This window comes from Buceros rhinoceros, unplaced genomic scaffold, assembly GCF_000710305.1.
Source record: "Buceros rhinoceros silvestris isolate BGI_N320 unplaced genomic scaffold, ASM71030v1 scaffold2990, whole genome shotgun sequence".
Lineage (NCBI taxonomy): Eukaryota > Metazoa > Chordata > Aves > Bucerotiformes > Bucerotidae > Buceros > Buceros rhinoceros.
In genome coordinates, this window is record NW_010390020.1 from 101,339 (window position 1) to 124,190 (window position 22,852).

At 39.5% G+C, this 22,852-nt stretch overlaps 1 protein-coding gene across 1 annotated transcript in view; it reads left to right on the forward strand.

Moving 5' to 3' along the window:
* LOC104493435 (propionyl-CoA carboxylase alpha chain, mitochondrial-like) overlaps window positions 1-22,852 on the forward strand; it is a gene marked incomplete at its 5' end in the record, with an annotated part of 139,823 nt that overhangs the window by 101,045 nt on the left and 15,926 nt on the right. Inside the window, 1 exon segment of the mRNA XM_010136112.1 lies at window positions 22,242-22,382. Coding sequence (XP_010134414.1) covers window positions 22,242-22,382 — 141 coding nt within the window.

A 22,852-nucleotide genomic window follows, 5' to 3' on the forward strand; every position in this document is an offset into this window, starting at 1 on the left:
AAAAATGGGTTCTTTCAACAACAGAGAGGGAGGGAGACAAATGTTTTAATCAGAAGAACAAGAAAAACCCATGTATATTCATCAATAGCAGGGTTAGTGGGGAGAATTTACTTTTTTTAAATTAAAAATGTGAAGAATTAAGTCTTGCTGTTAGACCGCTTGTTTCTGTTTCATATTATCTGGCTGCATCATTACTTATTAATCGATACTATTTTTCTCTGCACGAGGAACTTATTTATTGTATTTATATAACACTGCCTGATAAACAGGGTGGCTGCTTACAGTGTGGTGATATTGAAGTAGCTCGAGTGATAAATATTTTTAATGATCTCTTTGTTGATGGATGGATTATTCCTCTTGGTGAAGGCGAGGGCTCACCCGAGTAGCTTAAGAGAACAATTTGAGTGTCAGTTTCACAAGTGAAAAAAATCCAAAACGGAAAAGGAAGCAATTCATTCACAACGGGACATGGTGCAGAGGAGGATAACCTGCCTTCAAAGATTTTTGTTTCGAGTATTATAATGTTTAATAAATAGTTTACTTCAAAGGCCTTTTGCTGGAGAAAAAAAAAATAAAATAAGCAGCTTTCCTGCTATTCTTGTTCACTGGTCCAGAGTTGCTATAAGTAGCTCATATCCTGTCCTCTGTGGTCTCAGGTGGTTAGCTTTTGTTTGGGAAACTGAAGCTTCAACCAAAAGAGCTGTGCCACTGGTTAAATTATTAGGTAGTTGACAATACGTCTCAAAAATCAATGAAACTCATTGTGGAACTTGGGGGGCGGGTATTATTTTGGGTGATGAGCAAAGGCGACAATCAGATCATGTAAAAATAGAAGTGGCTAAGAAAGGCATCTAAAGTAAATTCTTCACTTCCATCTTCCCCCACCATGTACTTTTTTTTCACGCATTGCTAAAGAAGTTTCATCAAGCACAAGATATGTTGGGAGGTCATTTGGTCTGTTCTCAGTGTCATGATTAGCTGTAACAAAACTCATTTCAGTTTGAAGTTCTTCTGACTTGTTCTGTGTCCATTTCAGTATTTCTCTATTGTTTTGTTTCTGCTAAATGTTGTGCTCAGTATTTGTGTTCCATCAAGTAGAAAAATGACTCGGTTTAAAGGAAAAAGCTTGGGTGTTTCCCAAATAATTACAACTTAGTTTTTTCTAGTTCTGGGCATATGAACTAAGCTACTGTTTTGTTTTCTTCCATTGTTTTTAATTCTGAGTCACTCCAAGTCATTTGAGGGAGTAGTGCTATGTTGCTGCCATCCTTCTAAGCCTCATGTTTGTTCTTCACTGTGAGTTCCCATCTTTGGGGGCACAGTCTGGATATGAAAACAAAACCATTTAATCTCTAAGGTTAGGATCATGAAACAGAATTGCAAAGCTCCAGTCTTCAATTTGTAGCTAAAACTGTAAGTGTCAGGACTTTGAGAGCTGAGCGTAAAAGCAAGGAAATTCTGCTGGAGCTACCTTAACTTCACCCATGGTCTTAGATGATTGAATATGGTCAGTTGTTAACATTGTTTAACTCACTCCTCCCTGATAATACATTTTCCTGAGATCACATCTGGTGTTTAAGATCTGGAACATAACCACTAGAGCAGCTTGCTCCGATTGGAAATTTACTGGGATGAGTCCAAGGGCTGCACAGCCTGTTTACTTAGCCACTTCAAAGTCAGAAATTTCCATGTTTCTACAAGTGGGTAAAAGAATATCCCACGGATAACGATTTCTGCTCAGTGGAAAAAGAAATCAATATCCTGTCTCCAGGAGCGCATCTCTTCTTGTATCCTGCACTTGTTTTCAAGTGAAATGGTAGGTAGTAAGACTGATGGGGCTTGATCATCCTCAAGATGAGATCCGAAATACAGCCCCCAACAAAATGGCAAGACAAAACTGAACATGTAAATGGGCCGGAGAGGATGAGAAAGATGCCTGGGGATGTTTCAGAGACACATCCTCTGGCCCTGATTTCAGTGTCTTCCCTATGAAATATCGTATGTTTTCAGCCATGACAACTCCAAGCCAAGGAAACAAGAGCCATTCTTCGCACATGTGATTTTTGTCTATGTTTTGAGGGTCAATGGGACTCATTGACTGAGGGTCAGTGGGATAAGGAAGAGAAGGCTGAGTGCAAGGACAAACATGAGTTCTCCAGAAACAAGATTCTGTAATCACCTGTAAGGAGGGCTTCAAACAGACAAAATACAGTCTTTCTCCAAGACAAAGTACGTAAGGCGTAATAATGAGCTGTCTCAAAGTCTGTTCTTCTAATCCATACTATATGATATACAGTAACATCCTTGGTTACTCTGGCTGGAGGAAAGCTGGTTTTACCGGCTTCCACACACAGAAGAGTAGAGGGGATTCTGAGACTATTTTAGAGCTTCACCGCTCTTTGACTCTCTGTTACTGGCTGTGCATTTTGTCAGAGTCGTTATCTGATGACTATGAAATACTTAGTCGCCAGAACGTGTCAAGGAAGCAATTACCTCAAATCAGCTCTTGTTCAACTTACAGCTAATGAATAACTATTACAAACTAATCAGTGCTGTAATGGTAATTAGTAAAGTGGGTAGAATAACTGGCAATTAAAATTATTAAACTTGCCTATTTGGGATTCCACATTGAGCAGTGAATAAATGATGTATTGCTATAATCAGAAATAATATATGGTCACATGCTACCATGCCACTCAGATAAATCCTCTGCACTTCAAGCAGTTGTTGGAAGGGAGAGGACATACACTGCAGTGATGGCCAGGACTGCCAAGAAACTCAAGGAAAATTATACCTTGTTATCACCATGGGCCCTTTTTGCCCTGTTCTCCTTCACCATGCGCACACACGCTTGTGTTCTGCCAAGCTCCTGCCCCACTCCTACAAGCTCTTCCTGACACAAAGACTATGAGAAAGTCTCTGGGGTATACCTTGTGGATGAGTCTTTATCTTCTGGCCCCACAGTCCAGGGTCCTTCCCACATCTCCAGGTCCAGTAATGTCTTCCTCTAGATAAACTGCGTATGGAAAATTCAGAAGCTGTTTGTATTTTGTCTTAAACTCAACTGCCATAGAGGAAAGCCAGGAAACTCCCAGTCATCCACCAGCAAGCTTATGAAACAACGACTCACCTAATTTTTGCTTTTTCTCAGAAGGACCTTTTGTGAAGAGGTTGTTCCCATTATCCCACTGTGATAAAACTTCAGAGCTGTGCTTCCTTCTAAAGGAGAGCGTAGTTGTGTTTTTCTGGCCCACGTCTCTTGCTAATGTTTCCTGAATCAGGGACAGCATTTGTCAGAACCAAAAAGAACAGTAGTCTGACTTACACCTGCTCTAATGGAAGCGGCCCAAAATTAAACTGCAGTCTGAGATTACTCAGCAGAGAGAATCAGATACTTCCATGGGCTATTCTCTTCCATTCTCTTCTCTTCTGCTTATTTTCTTGGTCTGTAAAGGGGACTGTAAAAGGATCAAAGTTCCCGTGTTCAAACTCTTTACATTCAAACTTTCATGAGTGTCATGCACCCAAGACATCTTTAGGGAGCTGACAGCTATAACGCAGAATAGATTTCTAAAGCAGCATGCAGAAGCCAGATGGGACACCTTGAAGCATGCAAAATGGCAGTAGTACTTGAACCTCACCCCTGAAGCTGGAAGTTACAGGAAGTTTCTATTAGAGTCTAGAATTTACTGGGAGCATTACCAACAGTTTCTCTTTCATGTGTGACATACTAATACCTTAACCGAATAGCAAACCTCCTTTGGGATATTTCAGAATGTATGAGAACAAGAGAAAGATGTGTTTTGTTCCATGTTTCACGCTGCTGATCACAATAAGCCCCCCACCATTTACCCTCCCCCTAAATACTTTCTTGCACAGGAAAGAACCCTTACAGCTCTAAGAGAAAAAGTCTTATAAACCTCAAAATAGAACTAAATTCTTACCTGTATATCTATTTATATACACACATGTAAATATGTATATGTAATTTATACATACACAGTGTTGATTTATATACTTTCATATACATATTGTTTATAAAGGTTAGATGATAAAAAGGAAACAGTTTAATGTAGATATGAATGACTCAGATGGTGATGCACTTTATGTGTTCGGGTAGTAAGGTTCTGCATATGATAGAGAAGCTTAATTTGTTTTTTTCCCCCTGTATGTAACTTTGTTGCGAATGTTGTAAATGAATTAGTAGCATTATAAAGCCAAAGAATAACTGGTATTTCAAATTAAGTAGTCAGTCTTTGGGAAAATGAGTCTGGGAGGAATAAAACCAAAAAGAAAAACCAGAAAAGCAAAGAAAAAGTATTCCTTGGTGGTGGTTGTTGACTGATAAGTGTTAAATTGTCTCATTGCCCCACTGGCAAACCTTCAGTTTTGTGGACTCTAGCAGTTACAGTAGCTCGTCTGAATTGAACATATGTTGTATTGATTACTGTTTGTCATTATGGGCACTTAAAATGTAAATTATGGAAGCTTCTCTTCTGCTTGTGGTTTAATATTTTTTTGGGAAATAATTTTAAGTGTGGATTGGTAATTGTGATTCAATTTTATCTTCATTATGTGAAGTCAGTTTAGCATTTATGATATTTTGGGGAGAATAGTGGTAGATTATGGTTGACATAAGGATGGTTTTATGAAACACAGGTAAAGGGTTTCCTCCCTTTGGATGGATAGCCTGTGCTGGCTTGCTATATTTTGTTGCAAGCAGGAATCAAAACAATGGTAGATGTTATATATTATTGGATTATATATTTTTTTAAGGAGATACTTTAGATTTTTATGAATTCACGGCTTTTTTTGAAGAAAGCCAACTTCAGTCTTAAAACACATGTATAAAAAAAGCCATGAAGTTGTAGTTGATTTCTGGAGAATGTGAACTGTAAAGACTGTTTGTGTTTAAAATCATCATTCACCTCCCTTTCAATAAATATATAAAAATGTGCTAATGTTATTCTAAAGCATTCTGCTTTTGTTTTCTTGGCTTTTACACAAAGTAAGTCAGTAGTAAAACATGAGATCAAGTGTGCTGTGGAAGTGCTTTTCTTCAGTGTGCCTAGAGTTTTCTATAAAGTAAAAGCGGAATTGCTCATTTCATGTAGACGTTGAGGTACGTTGGTAGCTGGGAAAATGACTAGTGCAGCATGACTTCAGAAATAGTGCAAGTTAGGTTAAGTTACTCCTGGGAAAATGAGGGCTACCTTAAAAAGATTAAAAAGCTGAAGGATTGTTCAAGTTAAAGGACACAGAAGGGAGAGAGCTCACACTGAAAGAGAGTGGTCAGGGATGCCCATATCGTTAAGGTCTTCTAAAATCTCCTTTTCACATACTTACTTTAAAATTGCTGTAAGTGAAATGACTTTGCCAAAGTCCCTGTTTTTAGTTAATTTTGAAGTTAACAGAAAAGTTCTGTCAATCTCATTGACATTAGTTTCATTTTCAATGTAGGTAGTGTAACTTATTCTTCTGATACTACATTCATACTTTGTGTTCTAAATGAAGAATGATGTCTTGGGATATCCTTCCAAGAACCATAGCTTTTGTTTCTTACTCTGTTTTGAAGAGAACAAATTGAAATTCATACAATGTGCCCTTTACATTACAGAGTTGTCTTTCACATGATACTCATGTGATACTTAAAGAGTTCAAACAATTATGTTTGAATCATGATGCTGAGAATCTCTGATATTTCTTTCTTGAGTTTTCTTTATTTCTGTCTGCTATCTTATGCAGCATAATCTTGTCAGAGGATAATGGTGTTCAATGTGCACTGGTGCTGCCTGGTAATTTTTCAGATCGCTACTGTACTGGTGCTGACCATGAAATTCAGATTTTCCTTATGTGAAACCTAAAAGAAGTAGTAAAAAGACCTGAAAAAACCTCAGCCTTCACTTCAGTTACAATTCAGTCATATGCCAGAAAACTCACATTTCTGAGTATTGATTGTGTTCATTTACGACAACAAAGTGCATTCATTGATAACTACCTGCTGGTATTGAATCAATCCTATGTGAAGCACAGGGCATTATTGTCAGGTAGGGTAAATAATATTGATTCTATTTTAAAATGAATACGGCATAGGAGAAATTAATTTGATTCTATGAAGTCATTTAATTATGTTCTATTGACTATATAAACAGTGAAGGTCATGTAATAGTATGATATCATGAGGCAAGCTACAGCTGCAAGCTTTAGCAAGGTTACCACTCCATAATGGCAGTAAACACATTCTGGTTTTGTATTAAAGGAGGGAGAGAAATCCAATGCCTCTCATCAGTCTTGAGGTAGGAGCCCAACTGGTACCAGATCCTCTGACACTGTAAGTGGAACTGCAGTCTTCACGGACTGCAGCAAAATAGGTTATGTTGTAGGTCAGCAGATTTTGAAGCTTCAAGTGTTATTCTGAATAATGTACTCTGCTGTCAAAACTCCTTATCTTCCAAAATAAGCAAATACTCAGAGAGAAGGGAGTTGTGTTGATTATACCTTTTTACTTGCTCATCTTTCAAGCTATTCGCTCTATGAAAGAATAGTAAGAAAGGACAAGTGCAATAAGCACAACTGCCACCGACATGAGTAAGTTGTGGAGATAGCCTCGCCATTGCTCTTGCATCTGCTCCCCTGTAATGATAACGAAATATATTCCAGTAAAGTCGTTAAACAGCAGCAGCTAAAGCAGTGAAACTCTGAAACATGGAACACTTTTTTGGATTACAGGAAACCGTGTAACTGAGATTTAGTCGTTGATCATGTACCCCAAACATTGTCTTCATAGGCTGTACAATTAATCTTGAAGTCTTAGTATTTAAGAAAATAAATCATCGATTATCACAGACCATATGAAGAGAGCAGGAGACACGGAGAATTCCGCCAGTGCCCTGTGGCCCTTGTTTCATTTTAGATATTTAAGATCAAGTAACTCAGAACCAAGTTGTTACTGGCTGAACAGCTATCTAGAATTCAACACTTTTGGAAACAGCAATGAGGTCAAAAGACCTGGAGGAATGAAAACAGTTGTATTTGAAAAGGAGGCACAGGATAGGAGCCTCATGACTATAACTGATGGATACAATCTTATCTTGAGTGAAATTTGTCTGTAGAGAAATTGAAGTAGATGAATAATAAACAGTAATCAGTGTTACAGGTATTGACATAAACATCAGTATGATTATATATACTTTTTTTTACAACAGTACTTCAGTGTCATGTATTCACATGTCTTTAGGCATTGGGCTTAAGGGTCCAGAGGGGCTAAAGTGCCTGTTTTGGCACCTACTGCAGGATTCAAGTGCAATTTGGGTGTCTGAGTCAAAGTAAGTGATCCAAGAAGCTTAAGATCCAGTAACCTTGTAAGTATCCTCAGGACACCTAAGATAGGTTTCACAGTTGTCTAACTAAAGGTGCCTGCATCTTCTCAGCAGCCGTGCTCTGGGGAACTAGCTATCAAATGTTTGCTTATCCTCACTGGGATGCTGAAATAAAATACTCAAACTCATCTCAAGTCTTCTGAGAGAACAGCCTTCAGAAAATATCTAGTATGGGTGGGCAGTGTTGAGTTTAAGCCAAAGCGTAGCAGCTGTGGCCACAAAATTTGTCAAAATTCCTAGTGGTAGAAGGTAGGGATGCTCACTTTTTGCAGTTCCCTTTGCTGCTGAGAGCGCTTGCCTACAAGGGCTGGAGATAGGGGTACTGTACTGGCATCCATATGGTAGAATTAAAATCTGCTCTGTGCCTGCAGTAAATTGTAATTGCCAAGTCTTAGGGTGGTGGAGGGGAAACCTAGTCCTCCATCCATTTTGCTGGGAAAACAGATTCTAGTACCCATTTTCAGAATCATTTCCCTGTGTCGGACTAGGTAGCTGGGTAACTGTCGCAGTTTGAAAAAGGGGGGCTGTTTCCCACTGAAAGGGATGCGACAAAATAGTATGTCGGCTGGAAAAGCAAAGGAAATTATAACACACAGACTACATATGAAAAGGATAGAAACAGAAAAGTTTAATAGAGAAACGCCCGCAAAATAAAATCATTTTCAAAGTTAAACCGGACTGGAAAAGGGAGAGAAAGAGATAAAGGGAGAATAGATAAAAGTGTACAGTTACACATAAAATCTCCCGGTTGGAACAATCCCCGCTTACAAACAAACTGCCCCCCCACAATGGCTCGCCACACCAGTGGGGGGGAAGGGGGAAGGAAGAATCCAATCTGTTCACCTGACAAAAAGTTCTCGATAAGGAACTTTCTCCTGAAGCAAACCTTTTATGCTAATACAACATAGTCCCTCTTTCCTCTGGGGTGGCTGCAGAGAACTCTTCTTTGCTAAGGAGAGCTCTTCCCAGACTCCCACAGACACACATCTGAGCCGCGGGCCAGCCAGGTCGCGTCTTAAGGGAATATCTTCAAATTCCACTGTGCGTTGGTGCCTACTTCATCCACCGCAGAGATAAGGGGGAATCGCTGTGTCCGTCACAGCAAAACAGTTCACACACCACCCCTGCCAGGAATCAGCAGAAAATGGAGAAGGTCCTACCCATTCTGCAGAAGGAGTCTTTTACTGCTTCAGGGAAACAGCAGGTCACGGATGTGTCTTTCTCTCCTTGATAAAAGTTTCCAGTCTGGGGGCGTAAGATTCAAGCGTCCTGTGCAGCATATTTGAGAGAGCCGCAGCACGGACAAGATAGAGAGGAGGGCAGATAGAGCAGAGGGGAAAGCAAGATGTCGCCGAATCTCTCAACACACCCCCTTTTATGAGTTCATTCTGGAGAGGCGTGTCCTCCTTCCCGAAAGCTCGGGAAAACCACAGCTCTCTGGGAAGAAGAAAGCCAGACAACAGGAGAGCATCCGGTTCCACCATGTTGGACCTGGGACAGTAACTCAGGGATCAGAGACTACAAGGTATTTTTCACCTGTCCCCAGCGGAGTTTCTTAGCCTTTAAGCCACAGAACTTGTTTTGTTCCTTCCTTGTGCTCTTTCTCCACCCCTGATTGCAGAATGGCCTGCCTTACGCAGCAGGAGTGGTCTTCTTTGAGCACCCTGTAGTCAAATTTGTAAATATTTAAATTATGAGTCCATTTTGAGGTATGGAGTGCTGAGCTGCATCTCGATTGTCCTTCCAGAATATCTACCCTGCTTGGTCATGTGTGTTGCGGTTTTAGTCATCTACTGATGAAAGTCCTCGTTTAGCACTCTGAGCAGAATTGCCTTGTCAGCCAAATTCCAGTCATGTTGGATACATTTAAGTTTAAAAAAAAAAGAGGAAAGGAAAGAAAAGAAAGAAGGTGTTTTGTTTTGGTTTTTTTGCAATGTGTCTCACTTTAGAATTTTATTTGTAAATAATGTTATAAAACAGATCTATTCAACTCTGATTTTATCCCACTGTGAAATGTTCTCGTTTCTATTTCTTTGCAAATTTGACAGACAGACTGGGAAGATTCAAAGCATCAGAATAACTTGCATGTTTCTTCCTAACGTTATACTGAGTAGTGAGATTATTGCAGTGGATAAAATCAGTACTGATTATTTCCGGCTTACAACCCATTCCTTCTCCTCATCCTCATTTTGCTCTACACAGCAATGCTTAGGAATTCCTATTTCTCAGCAGTGTTTTTGTTTTTCTGAACTTCTTTTCCTGTTCCCACACCAGGTTTATGTAATTATTGATACACAGACCCGGGTTGTTATTTATGCGAAGTGTGATTAACTGGTATGTTGGAAATAGAGACGGAACTGTGGATGTATTACTTTTCCGTGTTATCGCTGTTAAAATTCTTTCCAATTGACTGGGTTTCACCTCGTGGCCAGTGGATCACTCCTAGGCTTCTCCTGGGGCAGAGAAATTCACTGTATGATCAACAACAGACTTGAGAATGAGTTCAGATTTCTTGGAATAGTGGTTTTGGTTTTTTGAAGCAAGGAACCACAGTTAAAGAAACACAACCAAGTTCTCTACTGATTGAAGTAAGTACACTACAGGTTACATTTCACCTTTTAAACCAGCAGAGAAATTAGCCTGGTGACCCTGGAAAATAGCTCTTGTGCCTAAATCAGTAGTACGTGCAAATGTAATAGTCCAGGACTACTGTAGGTTGTCTGCGCAATCATTCTGTTGGATTATACTAGGAAAAATGCTGGTGTGAGAAATAAACATACTTTAGACACATAATAAGATAGAAAAGGAACATAAAATGCATCTCTAAAAGAAATTCTATAATGGTAATTGCAAATATATTTCCCATGGCATAAAAAAAATGATTGTTCAGTGAAGTGAAGAGTAGGACTAATGAAATATTTATTCAAAGTCCGTTATCTTTGAGTTTCATTTGCATTTAAAGAAATATTCCTAGCTTTCTTTCTCCATTGTTTTCATTAGGATCATCAGAAGCGGTCTCACGTGATCGTTTAATTGTTATGTCAAAAATTGAGTCAGGAGCAGAGATGAAAATACGGAGATCAATATACTCCGTGCTCTGAATGCCTCACTAAAACTTAGTCGAATTAAAAAAATAAATGCTAAATCACTTTAACCAACAACTTCAAAATAATGCCCTGAGGACAGAGGTTAAATCAATTGTAAGGTAGTGGCCAAAGCTCACACTGAAATATCTTTGGGGGGATGGTTACAAGCTGTTAACTAAGGTACTCTGGTCCGATCTTCATTTGGGTAATTGCATTCAACTGCCTTATCAAGCGTAATTGCATACAATAATGTTCATTACTACACACTCAGTCCCAAATGCACTGAGTAATACTGCTGTTCACTGATAAATGACTCCCAGGACTCGCTTCTTACCTGAGCCTCTTACGTGTTACAGCTTTGGGCTAAGACAGTGCAGTCATAAATTGTCTAAAGTGTATTTGGCAAATACTAACTTTGTGTGAACAGAATTATTTATAAATAAAAGCCTGGTTTTGATATAGCTGCTCCAATTCATTAGTACACATAGGAGATATGTTTGACTACATGAGTGCTTAAAGCTGAAAACAAGAGGCTAGTCTTTGAGAATTTTCTTTTTTTTCAATTTTTACTGTCCATTTGATCTTGAATTTTCTATTTTTTTTTCCTGTCTGCTCTGCAATATTTTATGTATGATATATAATGTCAGTTGAAAGAAAAATGTAGAAATGGTCCCTGGAGCAGAACTAGACTCTGCTTTCCTGACTTCTGGGCTTGACTTCCAGATCTGCGCTTGAAGAAGGAAGTAGGTGTATTACTTCATTCTGAGGAGGTGCAGCAGCAGAACTCTAAACATGTATTTTGAACCAGAGAGGAGGATAGAATAGAAGTACCTTGAGTGTTAAGTGAGAAATGATCAGGAGTTTTTACTGCTGTTTTGGACTTAGGTGCTTCAGTTCTGCCCAAGTGTCCTGCTTTGGGTATGTAAGTCTTTTATTAGATCTAGCCCTTGGATATTAGCAAAGACTGTCATGTAAGGTTTGAATTATAAAAATGCTTGTCAGTAAGGTGAAAGAGCATTTTAAGTCCTACATGCATAGTGCTGCCAGTAGTCATACACGCAACAGCAAATATGCAACATTTCTGAAATACAAAGATTAGAGAATATGCACCTGTTGCTAGTGTAGCTATCCATCCTAATGCGACAAAATGATCCCTGGAAATTTAATGGTAGGAAACAGGTGTAATACTGGTGCTGTAGCTGCACTATTGCTGAGACTTCCATGATGATTTAGTATTCAGAGTAATTAAGACACATAATTAAAACCTGTTGTATTGCTTATAGAGTTTCTGTGGATTTTCGTAATCTTACCATCAGTCTTTTTTTGTTAATTTTACTGCATCTGAAATAAAAACTAAGTTTCCTTAAACTGAAGAATAAAAATGTAGAGCACAACTTTCCCTGCATTATTTAGTAGTTTTTCACCAGCCCCACCCTGAAGAAGACAGTAAGAATGAGGCATTCATTTTCAAACAAACAAATTTTTTCCAGGCAGGTTTATCTGTGTTAATGTGCAGTGTAGCAACTCACTTAGTTCTTGTTGAATTGAAAGTTCTCATTGAAGTACCTTGGGTGAGACCGTGAACTTACTGAAAACAGTGCGACTACTGACAGAAACCAGTACAGGACAAACCAAATCCAGGATATAAAGTCTCTCTATCTCTAACCTGAATAATAATGCTACTAAAACCCCTAAATCAGTTGCCAAGCAGTGTAATTGTGGTGGTGTGAGAACAGAGCATTTGTCAGGAAGATACAGCTTATGTAAGGCTGCACCATCTTAAATGGCTTGAGTTCTTGTACAGGTAGTCACTCCTGTCTCACAACTTCCCCTCATGACCATCTAGAGCCCCGCTTTGAATTTTGAGTTTGCAACATCCTTAAAAATGCATCTGGACTTGCTCAGGTTCAAGGGGCTTCATGTTAAACTTCCTTAAATACATATTTCAATCCAGAGAGCTTTGTAAACTGAATCAATCTCTGTGAAAAGACCTTGGCCTCCTACACACATTTTTCTCTGTTTGTAGATGTCATCATGCTACCTGTTATAGAAAACAAAACAGAAAGATGCTGTGGTTTACCAAGTGGTATTTGGAAGCACTCCAAGGCAATTTAACAGACCAAGCTCTAACCAGTGCTTGCCCAACCATTAGAAAACTTTGTAAGCTGTGAAAGAATGCGGTTTGCTCTGCAATTTTCTCCCTATGAAATGCACAGGCTAAAACCATTTTGCAGTCAGTGGAAAATAAGACCTGTCTAAATGCTCTGCATGGTTGTAGGTAGCCTCACAGTGAACGAAAGACCTCTGTGCTCTGCTTTTTCTTCCCTTTACATGAGTGCCAAAGAAGTGCTGAGCTTGAAGGGGAGTCAAACATTTATTATTCCCTGGCCATTCAGGTGGAGAAAAACATTGGTGTCTAGAAATTAAGCAGCATTTGTTTGACATGGCTGTAAATCAATTCTACTCATTAGTGGCTGGTTTGTTTGTTTTTATGGAGATGAACGTGTTGTGCCTCAAATCTGATAGTGCTTTTCAAGAGGTACTTCTTTACTGAACTTACTGAATAACTTACAAATTTGTAGTTAACCAAAGTGAACCAGACTGAAAAACAGTAAGTAACCTACTTACTGGTTGGGTTGCTATCTAATTGGTACTATACTTTTGCACATGTTGGCTTTTCCCTTTATATAAGCCGATACCTGGGTCTCTAGCCAAACCAAACTGTACAGGTTGCTTTTGTGAGCCTTGTGCAGTTCGTTATCAATTGACTTGTTTTTTATGGCTCTGAGAATGTGTTACTCTAACGGTTACCTTAGCAAGACATACAGACAGCTTCCTGGTCACCCACAATCAGTGCAGTTCATTGCAACCTTTAGTATTTGAACATCTGCATAACTCTTCTTGGACAGTGAACTCCAGGACAGTAGAACTTCTCCGTAAAAGATGTTTAAAGGTGTGGTTGTAGTGATAATCACTACCTGTAGCTGCTTTCTAGTTATAAGAACAGGAGGAGAGCAAGCAGCTACTTAGGAGGCAGCATATTTTTATTTTCAGAGTACTGAGCCTTCCTAGCCATTTTGTCTATGATAAAACTGAAATCTCAGGGCAAACAAATAGTACAGTTACATTAGGTAATGGAGGTTCAAAGTGGTAGCAGATTTTGTTTTGCCTTCTGGTCTTTAGAGACAAAAAGCAAGTTGTTAATGACATAACTAAACCATTTTCACAAAGTTGCAAGCGTTGTGGCAGGAACCTGTTTCTAACCAACTCCCAGATGATTTGAGGCAGTGGTGGGTGTCCTACGTATGTTCCACGTGTGGTACTCAAGGCGGTTCTCCCTGGCTTCTTCATAAAATAGTGGATATAAAGTAAATGTTTGAAATATAAGTTGACTGTATTTGAAGCGTAAGAGTGATGAAAGCGATGCATTATGTCACTGTAACATATTGATGTTATCAATTATATGTTACTAAACAGCTTAGCTAACAGAATGATTTACCTTGTGTTTAACTGCCTTTTTCAATTAAAGGTAGCAAATGCTGTAGAACTGGGGCACAGTCACAGAAACCATATATTTTCTGCTGTTAACACCAGCCCTGCTGACATGCAGGTGATGGGAGTGTTGGCATTTTGCTGCAGGCTCTAATGGGCTAGTTTAAAAGGTCTAAAAAAAGTGATTAATGATTAGGAACAGGACTGTTACCTAGATTCACAGCTCTTTTCCTCAGTGCGTTTCCATTTATGTCAACCAGCCACACACTTGGGAGGTGGGAGGTGTTATTTCAAAGTAGTCAACACAGGGTCTTTTTTTCCTACTGCCACTTGTTTCTGTTTCATAGGTCCCTTTGGTTGGCCAGATATGTCTAGCATTTCCTTGAGGTTGTAGGCTTCGGTGATAAAAGAGGATGATCCACTGGCTTTGTATGTCTGGCGAACAAAATCTAATCTTTTAAACTCTACTGTCATTTCAAAACAGTGTCTTTAACGTCACTCTACTTACTCCTGTTTGGTGTACTGTGTTGGAAGTGATTTAAAGGTTACTCTCGAAGTAATTGAAGCACTTTGTCAACCAATATATGATTCCCTTATGCTATTCACTTAGTTTTGCAGCAAGCAGTAATTTTTGCATTAGTCCTGCTTGTTTGTAATGGCTAACTGTCCACCCCTAAGCCCTCCCTTATGTTCATGGATACCCATATACAAATAGCTATTTGTATTTGGGAGCGGAGGTCAAGGTCAATAAACACTACTGCAACACTTACCCCTCCTCCCCCCTCCCAGTAATAATTAGCTGCCATTAGTAGGAAAAACAAGTAGTTCCAAAAGAAAATTTTAAACAATATTGGAAATTCCATCATCTCACTCTTTTTATGAGCCTTAGGACAGTGAGATAACTGGTAAATGTAATGCATTCTCTTTGCTCTTTTAAGCGAAGGCAGTATCAAACACTGAAGACCAGTGGGGATTAAACACTCAAGGGGAAGATACCTTGTATTTTTGGGGAGTTTATTTCACTTTGCTAAGATCTTGGAGCTTGTGGCTGAAAGTCAGCATTAGTTCTTAAGTATTGTGTTCTGAGCGAGGGGAATACATTTTCCTACAACAGGACCTTGAGTAACATTTTAGTTGTTAACATTTTGTCTTGGAATTTTGTTAGTGATCAAACTAAGAAGTCAAGTCTTAGCTGTGTGCAAGTTCAATGAAGTTTTCTGATCAAGGAATTTAAGAAAAAACTTTATGTAATAATTTGGGGGCAGAGGGTAGATGATTTGGAGTGCAGTGGTGTTGGCTCCAGCACGCATACTAGAGCTGCTCTTCTTCAGAATAAAAGTTATGCCAAACAGATTTGCAGTGTCTGCAGGGGAAGGAGCATGGCTTAAAGGGGAGCATGTCACCCAGTTGGCTTGTCCTTGAATGTGATGCTCAAGATAGCATTGTAGCTCATCCTCCTTTCATAATGCTCTTTTTAGCTACCTTTGCCAGGAAACCAAGGCTCGAGCAGTCAGGCTGGATGTCTGTTGTGTGCTTGCCCTCTGGCTCTCCGGTGACTTTGGCTGAGTGCATCAGCTTCAACCAAATGTAACGGAGTGGAGAACGATCCTGGAAACATTAGTCCCATCCGTTTTGTGAATGAAAGGTGTCCAGCTAGAGGCGAAAGCTGCAGCTCTGTATAGTAGGGGGTGTGGGCAGAGGGTTTGGTCAAACTTACCATTTATTTAAGGTGGGAGAATCTGCACTGAGGAGTGCAGTTATGAACTCTGCTGAGACGATAATGCTGTTTTAGAGATGACAAACCCCATCTGTGAGAAAGAAGTCCTAGTACTTGTTACTTCTGAGAGGTTCTCCTCTCCTGCTTGTGCAGTATGTGAAGGGGGATTTTCAGATATTTTCTTGTCTCTGTATGTGTGTAGTTGGTACTACAGGTGTGTGAAGCTTGAATCTGCTTCCCTTCTTCCTCCTTATTAGGACGTAACTTAACAGCAGCCACTTCAATGTCTTCAGGGGTTTGGCTTTTGTTTTTTTTTTTTTCTTGTTTTTTTTTTTTCCCCTCCTATTTTAAAGAGTCTGCATTTCTGGTCTGCAGATGGGTCTGGGGAACATCTGCTCTGGATAGTTTTCAAGTGTTACTAACTCAAGCGCCGCAGATCCAGGCAGTGTGGTGACTATTCCCAAAGCATGCCTACACTGCAACTTGTCTTCTGGAAGTGCGTGTTGAGGTTCATTACACACATTTATTCTTCAGTTTTCTGCTTGGTTCCAATTCGCTATTAAGATTCTGTTGTGAAACACTGATGTAAAATACATTTTTTTTTTTTTCTTAGGCATCAATGCTGCACTTTTTCCTCGTAGTTCATCGTAGTGCTGATTGTGGGCAGATTTCAAAGGAATCTCATGTCCATATGGTTTTACTCGATAATCCTTTATCCACCATCTTCAGCTCTCATTCCCTTGCTTTCTTGCCTGTGGCTACGTTTCTATCTCTGCATCAATTAGCACAGTGATTTATACAACAAGCAAGCAGTTTAGAGGTAATGGTACACAATTAACATCTCATTCCACCATAAAGGGTATGCTAAATACCCCAGTCACTGCTTTCTCTGCCTGGAATTGAAATAAGTGTTTGTCCTAATTCATATGCTATCTGATGTGAAGTGGGCCTGCTTTGTATGGCACTACACCATTAATCTAATTATAGATAGCTGCAAATGAAGTGCTGTCTGAGCACTGAGACTGAAGAAAATAGCGCTTTTGTCATTTAGCATGACTCTGTGAAGCAAGATCGCACTTTACATGGCAGCATGGCAGGATGGAAATCTGAATAATACTGCTGCCTGTTGCATCTTTTCTAATTACAACAGCATTGTAAACACAACTGGGCGCTGATATAAATAGAGCTGTAGATACGCTGTCATGTGGGTTGTAGGAGAAAATCCTTAGTGTGCTGTTGTATTAAATGATGCATCCTGATTGACAGCTACCTTGAGACTGCGCTGATGGAGTTGTCAAAGCATTATGCTAACAGGCTGCTCCAGCGACGGCAGCTGTAGCGGCTGCTCCGCTCGCCTGGCTCCCTCCCCGCTCCCTGCTCCTTTCACCTTGCTCGGCTGCATGTTAGCTCCAAGAGGAGGACATCTCCAAGCTTTCAGTCTGTACGTTTTTGATTCTGCCTGTTCAGCCTTCGTCTGAAGTGGAGGGAATATAATTTTGCATGGCTTTAACCCTCGTTAGGTTTCTCTAGAGTGTTAATTATGTATCACACAAGGATTGGAAAGTGGGAAATGTGGCTGAATTACACTTCTAATTAAGTTTCTGCTGCTGGAGTGTGTACCATGTGGTGGTGAGGCTTCTCTTTTCCTTTCGCTGCTACTAAAGGTTCATGATCTCTGGCTGTTCTGGGGGTTTGTTTTCATTTTGGGTTGGTTTTTTTTGTGTGCGTGTGTGGTGTTTTCTGGGGTTTTTTGTTTTTTTTTTTTTTTTTATATTACTGACATGCTCATGCCTGTGGTTGGGTTTTTTTTGGGGGGTGTTTTGGGTTTTTTTGGGTTTTTTTTTTTTTTTTTTTTTTTTAACTGTCTCCATAGCACGTTGAGTGTTTGCTCCCCCATTATACTAAAAGTGCCGTTATTTCGTGCAGGTGTTAATACCAGCCCTCACCACCACCCTGTGGAAGTAAATTAGCTCTAGAACTCAGAGCTCGGAAAAAAGCCTCTGTGATTTGCAAAATGTCATTTGTCTCCTCGTTGAATAAGAAATCTTTGACTCTGAAAGAAGGTGGTGCCTGACACCTTCAAGTAATATGGAATAAATACGTCATTTTCCTGTTTAGGTGCCATGGAGGAAATCTCAGCAAGGGTATGTTCATGAAGTTAAAATGTATAATGGCTAATAAAAAAAGGCAGCGTGCTCATTGTGTTCAGTGCTGGAACATTATGCTTAGTATCACTTTGGATGAATACTGAGTAACATACTGCTTGTGAATCTATGACCGTCAAACCGCAGGTGACAACAGTTAAGTGACTTGAGGCAGGATGTGGATTAGCAATGTTAAAGGGAAATTATGTGACCACAGTTAATAAATTTCACTGATTCAAAAAATGAGGCTATAAGGTTAGTGAAAATAATGAAGATGCACGGCAGACAGATTCTCTGCTGAAATCTGAGCTACATAAGATTTTCACCCTTCTGACCACAGGAATGACAGACGTTTGAGAACCATGGTTGAACATTTAGGTGGAGCATACTGAAAATCCACATCTGGTCAGCAGTCCAAACGCTGCCGTCGGAAACATATGGGTAGTGATACATTGGATTGCTCTATAAAATCTCCAATGGAGTTTGAACATTTACAGCTTCTGGGGACATGAGTTTCAGGTGTACAGGGAAGGTCATATTTAATAAAGTAGTATGAAATGTAACAGAGGGCAGTTTTGAGCAGTTTTACTGAAGGTTTACAATATCCTGTTGTACACGGCAAGGGAACCGTATCTGTGCAAGCACAGAAGTTGTTTCTAAGCAAAGATGGGATTAGATGTGCCCTGGCTACCTTTTTTGTAGCAGCTGGTCTGCTTCTCTACTGACTTGGATGGTGTATATATAAAAAAGAAACGTTCAGAAAACCCAAGGTATAATTTTCACTGTATTTACTTACTTTGCCCCCCCACCCCACCCCCCCGCTATTATTACACCTTTTTTTTCTTTTTTTTTGTCACGGGGATTTGGTTGTAAGAGGAAGTTTTGCATTACAGAAACATGCTATTCATTTAGTGGGAGAGGTAGGACAGTATACTGTTACCCTTAGAAAACTATTAAATAACATCACTTTTCCCTGCTATAATTTTTGTCAACTGATTGAGCACTCCCAGAGTCTTGTGGAAGAGAAACACCTGTTTTCTATGCCATCAAAAGCTGTATGGCTCCTTTCCGGTACCTCTTTATTGACTTGACTTTGGCTGGCAGAATTATGCTCTGAAACCCTGCGGAGTGGAGCAGTGGCTGGTGACAACTACTCACCAGCGCAGATCTGATGGCCAACAGATTTCTTTGCTCGGAGAGTCCACCCGCAATCTATTTATGACTCCAACAGATGTTTCTTCTGGTTTAGGTCAGTGGAAACCTTCTGGTCTCTATTTATAACCCCAACTTTACAGCCTTCCCCAGTTCACGCCTCTTCTTTCTCCCATCTCCTCCTGAGGATAAAGGAAGAAAACCTGAACCTCATCTGCACTCCGTTAGTGGCATGTCAAAACTTCTGCTTCCTCTGTTCAACATTGTCCTCACTAAATCAAAGGCATAACAGCAGTGTTAATCACGTAATGAAAAAATGTGGTATATTCTTAATTGTCTTTGTTGTAGCAGCACTGGCAGGTGTTGTTTGAAGTGGTCTTCCAGAGAGTCTTGTGGCTCTCACGGAGCCTAGGTTTAGGTGCACAGCCCCCTGCACAACTCATCCCCCAGACATAATGAAACACTGTTACAAAGGGACACTTAATGCGGGTATTTGGTGGGGTCCAGCCAGCAGCAGAAATACATCAAAGGTAATCTTAAAGAAGGAACCTTTCTTTGCAGCTTTGTCTTTTTTATATTCTGAAAGGTCATTTGTGAACTAACTGTGCCAAAAAAGGCCTTTCCCCAGAAGTTTACTGTTGTTATTTTTTACTTTTTGATTACAGTAACTTGCTTATCCCCCAAACAGACTAAAGAACAATAAACAAATACAAAAGGAAAAGGAACAGCTCATCAATAACAAAGACATGCGTTTTAAAGCTTTGAGTGTACTGACTCTTACATCTCACTCCAAGCAAAGCAGGAGTCCTGCAGAGAAAGGAATCTAAAAGATATGAAAATTACAAAGATAGTAAAAACAATGTTTGGTAGGGATATTTTAACTTGGATTGGAGGACTGAGCTTTAAAGTTCAGCATACTGAGGAATGTGGTCCCCCCACCCCCGCTGTACACTGTGGAGTGCACAGGGAATTCTGCATTTCAGTCCCTGCAAAATACCATAACCTCGATGAATACAGGAGGACTAGCTTTCACTTCAACTTTTAAATTTTGAAATTGGGCTGCTCACAAGTTTTATATGTGCCTTAAAAAACCTAAATGGCATCTAAACCTAATACTCTGAAATCATATCAAAACAGTCTCTTGCAAGAGGCAACGCGAATCTAACATTTCTGTGTTCTTCCTTTTTTTATTTCTTTTTTTTTAATATATTTTCAAACTCTGAGTACAAAGACGACACTAACCATGGATACTGAAACTGTGCAATTTGGTGTAATTATATTCCCCCCCATAGATTTAATGAAGGACTTTTAAGTACAATTTATCTTTGATAAATAGTCCCTCTGCACAGAATGTTTATTAGATTGACAGCAGAATACACTCTGCAAGCTTTTTTTCCTTGCCATTTATGACTCAGATGAATTTTAATAGGAGTAAAAAGCTTTTATTTGCACAGTAATTTCACTTAAGGATCATATCCTTCAGAAACTGGCAGACACTTGTATGTCTTGATTGCAAAACAGACACTCAAGAGTAAAGAAACATGCATAAGATGTTATTATTTGACTTGTCACACTGCTGCAATTCTATTCGCAACTTATGCCATCAAATCGATAGGCATCAGCTCCCCTCTCCCTACAGCATATGTGCGAGTGTGCATACGTGAACACGTGTGCACGCACGCACACACACACACGTTACTTTTAGAAAAAGAAACTGGAAGAGACACACCACGCTTAACATCGTTGCTTGTGTAGGGAGAGAACTGGCTGCATTTTGGGTTGGAAAATGTGAGTGCCACAGTCGTAATTGTCATGATGATGCCGGCAGGAGGCTTGGAGTTAAAGCAGCTTTTTGCATACAAAATGGTGCTGGATTCCCTGTGCCACATCAGTTGTAACGATGGCACATGTTTGGGAATGGGTCCTCAAATCTTTGGGAGCCACTTACAGCTGAAGGGAGCATTGTTGTGGGGTTTTTATGACATTGTACTGGGGTGGTGGTGGGGGATCGGATCTTTTAACCGTTAGTTTGCATTTCTGATTAGAAGCAAGTATTTCTAACTGAAAGGCTGCACTGTTCGTTGCACATAATCTTGTGCGTCCAAACGCCATTTATGGAGGATGATAATCCTCTGTTATGTATTTTTAATTTGGCTTTGAAAGCTGCTTTTTAAAGATGTCATTGCAGAATTAATCACCTTTTGCACGTATTTCTAAATACCTTGTTCTGCTCCCTACAGAAGCAGAAGGCAGAGTCCCCCCTTACCTTCACCAGAAGGATATCGTATTTTTTCTGTCCGTGTAAAAATGAAAAGTAAAGACATTTTATTGCCAATAAAACAATAGCTAATTGTCTTGGAGGAAAACATACTGTTCAAAGCAAGGTGTTGAACTTTACATCAGCAAAGCACACATTTGAATTGTAAATGCAGTTCATCCCATGCTTATTATTAAAACCTTTGTTTAAATTATTGATGAAGTGTGGTGCTGGTCTTCACTCACTTGGCCTTGTTGAGGCAGGAGTTTCAGGCAGAGACCTGCTGCCATCTACTGGCGTCTTGCATTCGCTCTCAAGTGCACTGGGACAAACGTGAAGGCCATCTGTGTTAAGTGCGATGAAATATGTCAAAGTGGTTACAAGTTCTTAAAAACTCAGAGCCCGGTGCTGAAATTAGTGTGCACATATCTGTGTTTTCAGAAAGGTTTTGTTTAAAGGGGTGCTCTCAGATGCTTGAGGGTCATCATAATCTTTTTCATTTCCAATTGCTAAAACATAGTAGAGAAAAAATTCTTTTTTTTTCTCAAGGTAGAAAACAGCTGCTGAACAGTTTTTATTACAGATAAAGTATATTCAATACAACTACAGTGTTCCCTCATTCTGTCTGTGCATGGAAAAATGGAATTGAAAGAGTTTAATATGTTCTAATCACAAAATCTAAGCAAGTTATTAATTTCAAACATTAAATACAGGATTAAAAAACATTTAAAAAAATAAACGTAATGTTTTAAACCAATCATGTCATTGAAAATTTGGCAGACTTTCCCAAAAAGTCCATTTCCAATTGCTGCAGATTGTGGTTGCATATTTTTCTTTCTACGTCCTGAAAATGAAACTCTGAATAAAGATTTCAAACAGTGATTTTTTTAGACACTCCAGTGAAGAACAGATAACAGATGTGCTATATAAAAACATGCCATAAAATAGTGCAGATTATTGACTGGAATTCACTAAGGTGCAGTTTTCTCAAACATTCCTCTTCCTATTCTTTAGTACAAATTACAAATACTGACGAAGATTGCTGCAGAGCTGAGCAAGTACATGCCAGAGAAAGCAGTAGAGGACACCTCCAGCATTTTGAGATCTCCCATGCCTGGAGCAGTGGTGGCAGTTTCTGTCAAGCCTGGGGACGTGGTAAGAAATGTGATCTATTTATCTGAATTTTCATTATATATTCCATACAAATTTCTCCTTGGAACAACTGAAACTACAGGTCATAGGTTTGTTTTTTTTTTTCTCCGACATCACCTGTAGAATAAACTGAAGGATGTGTGCTGCGTTTCATTTGAATTATAAAAACTAATAAGGAAGCACAATTCAAATTAAACTGGCTGTAAAAGGAAAATTTTCAGCTAGGTACAAGACCATAGCTGAAACTCAACAAATAGCTTGAGTTTATATCAAAACTGCCTTGGCAGGGGGGGCAAAATTGTGTGTGTGTATGTGCATGTAAATATAGCTAAGTATATTTGCGCTGTTAGTGCTAGCAGGGGGGATTGTTGATTTTCTGCCCCAAAGCAATGAAAATTTTACTAAGCGCAAGGGACGCAGAATAGATATATAACTTTATCCCCCCCCCCCCCCCCCTATTTTTCTTTTTTTTA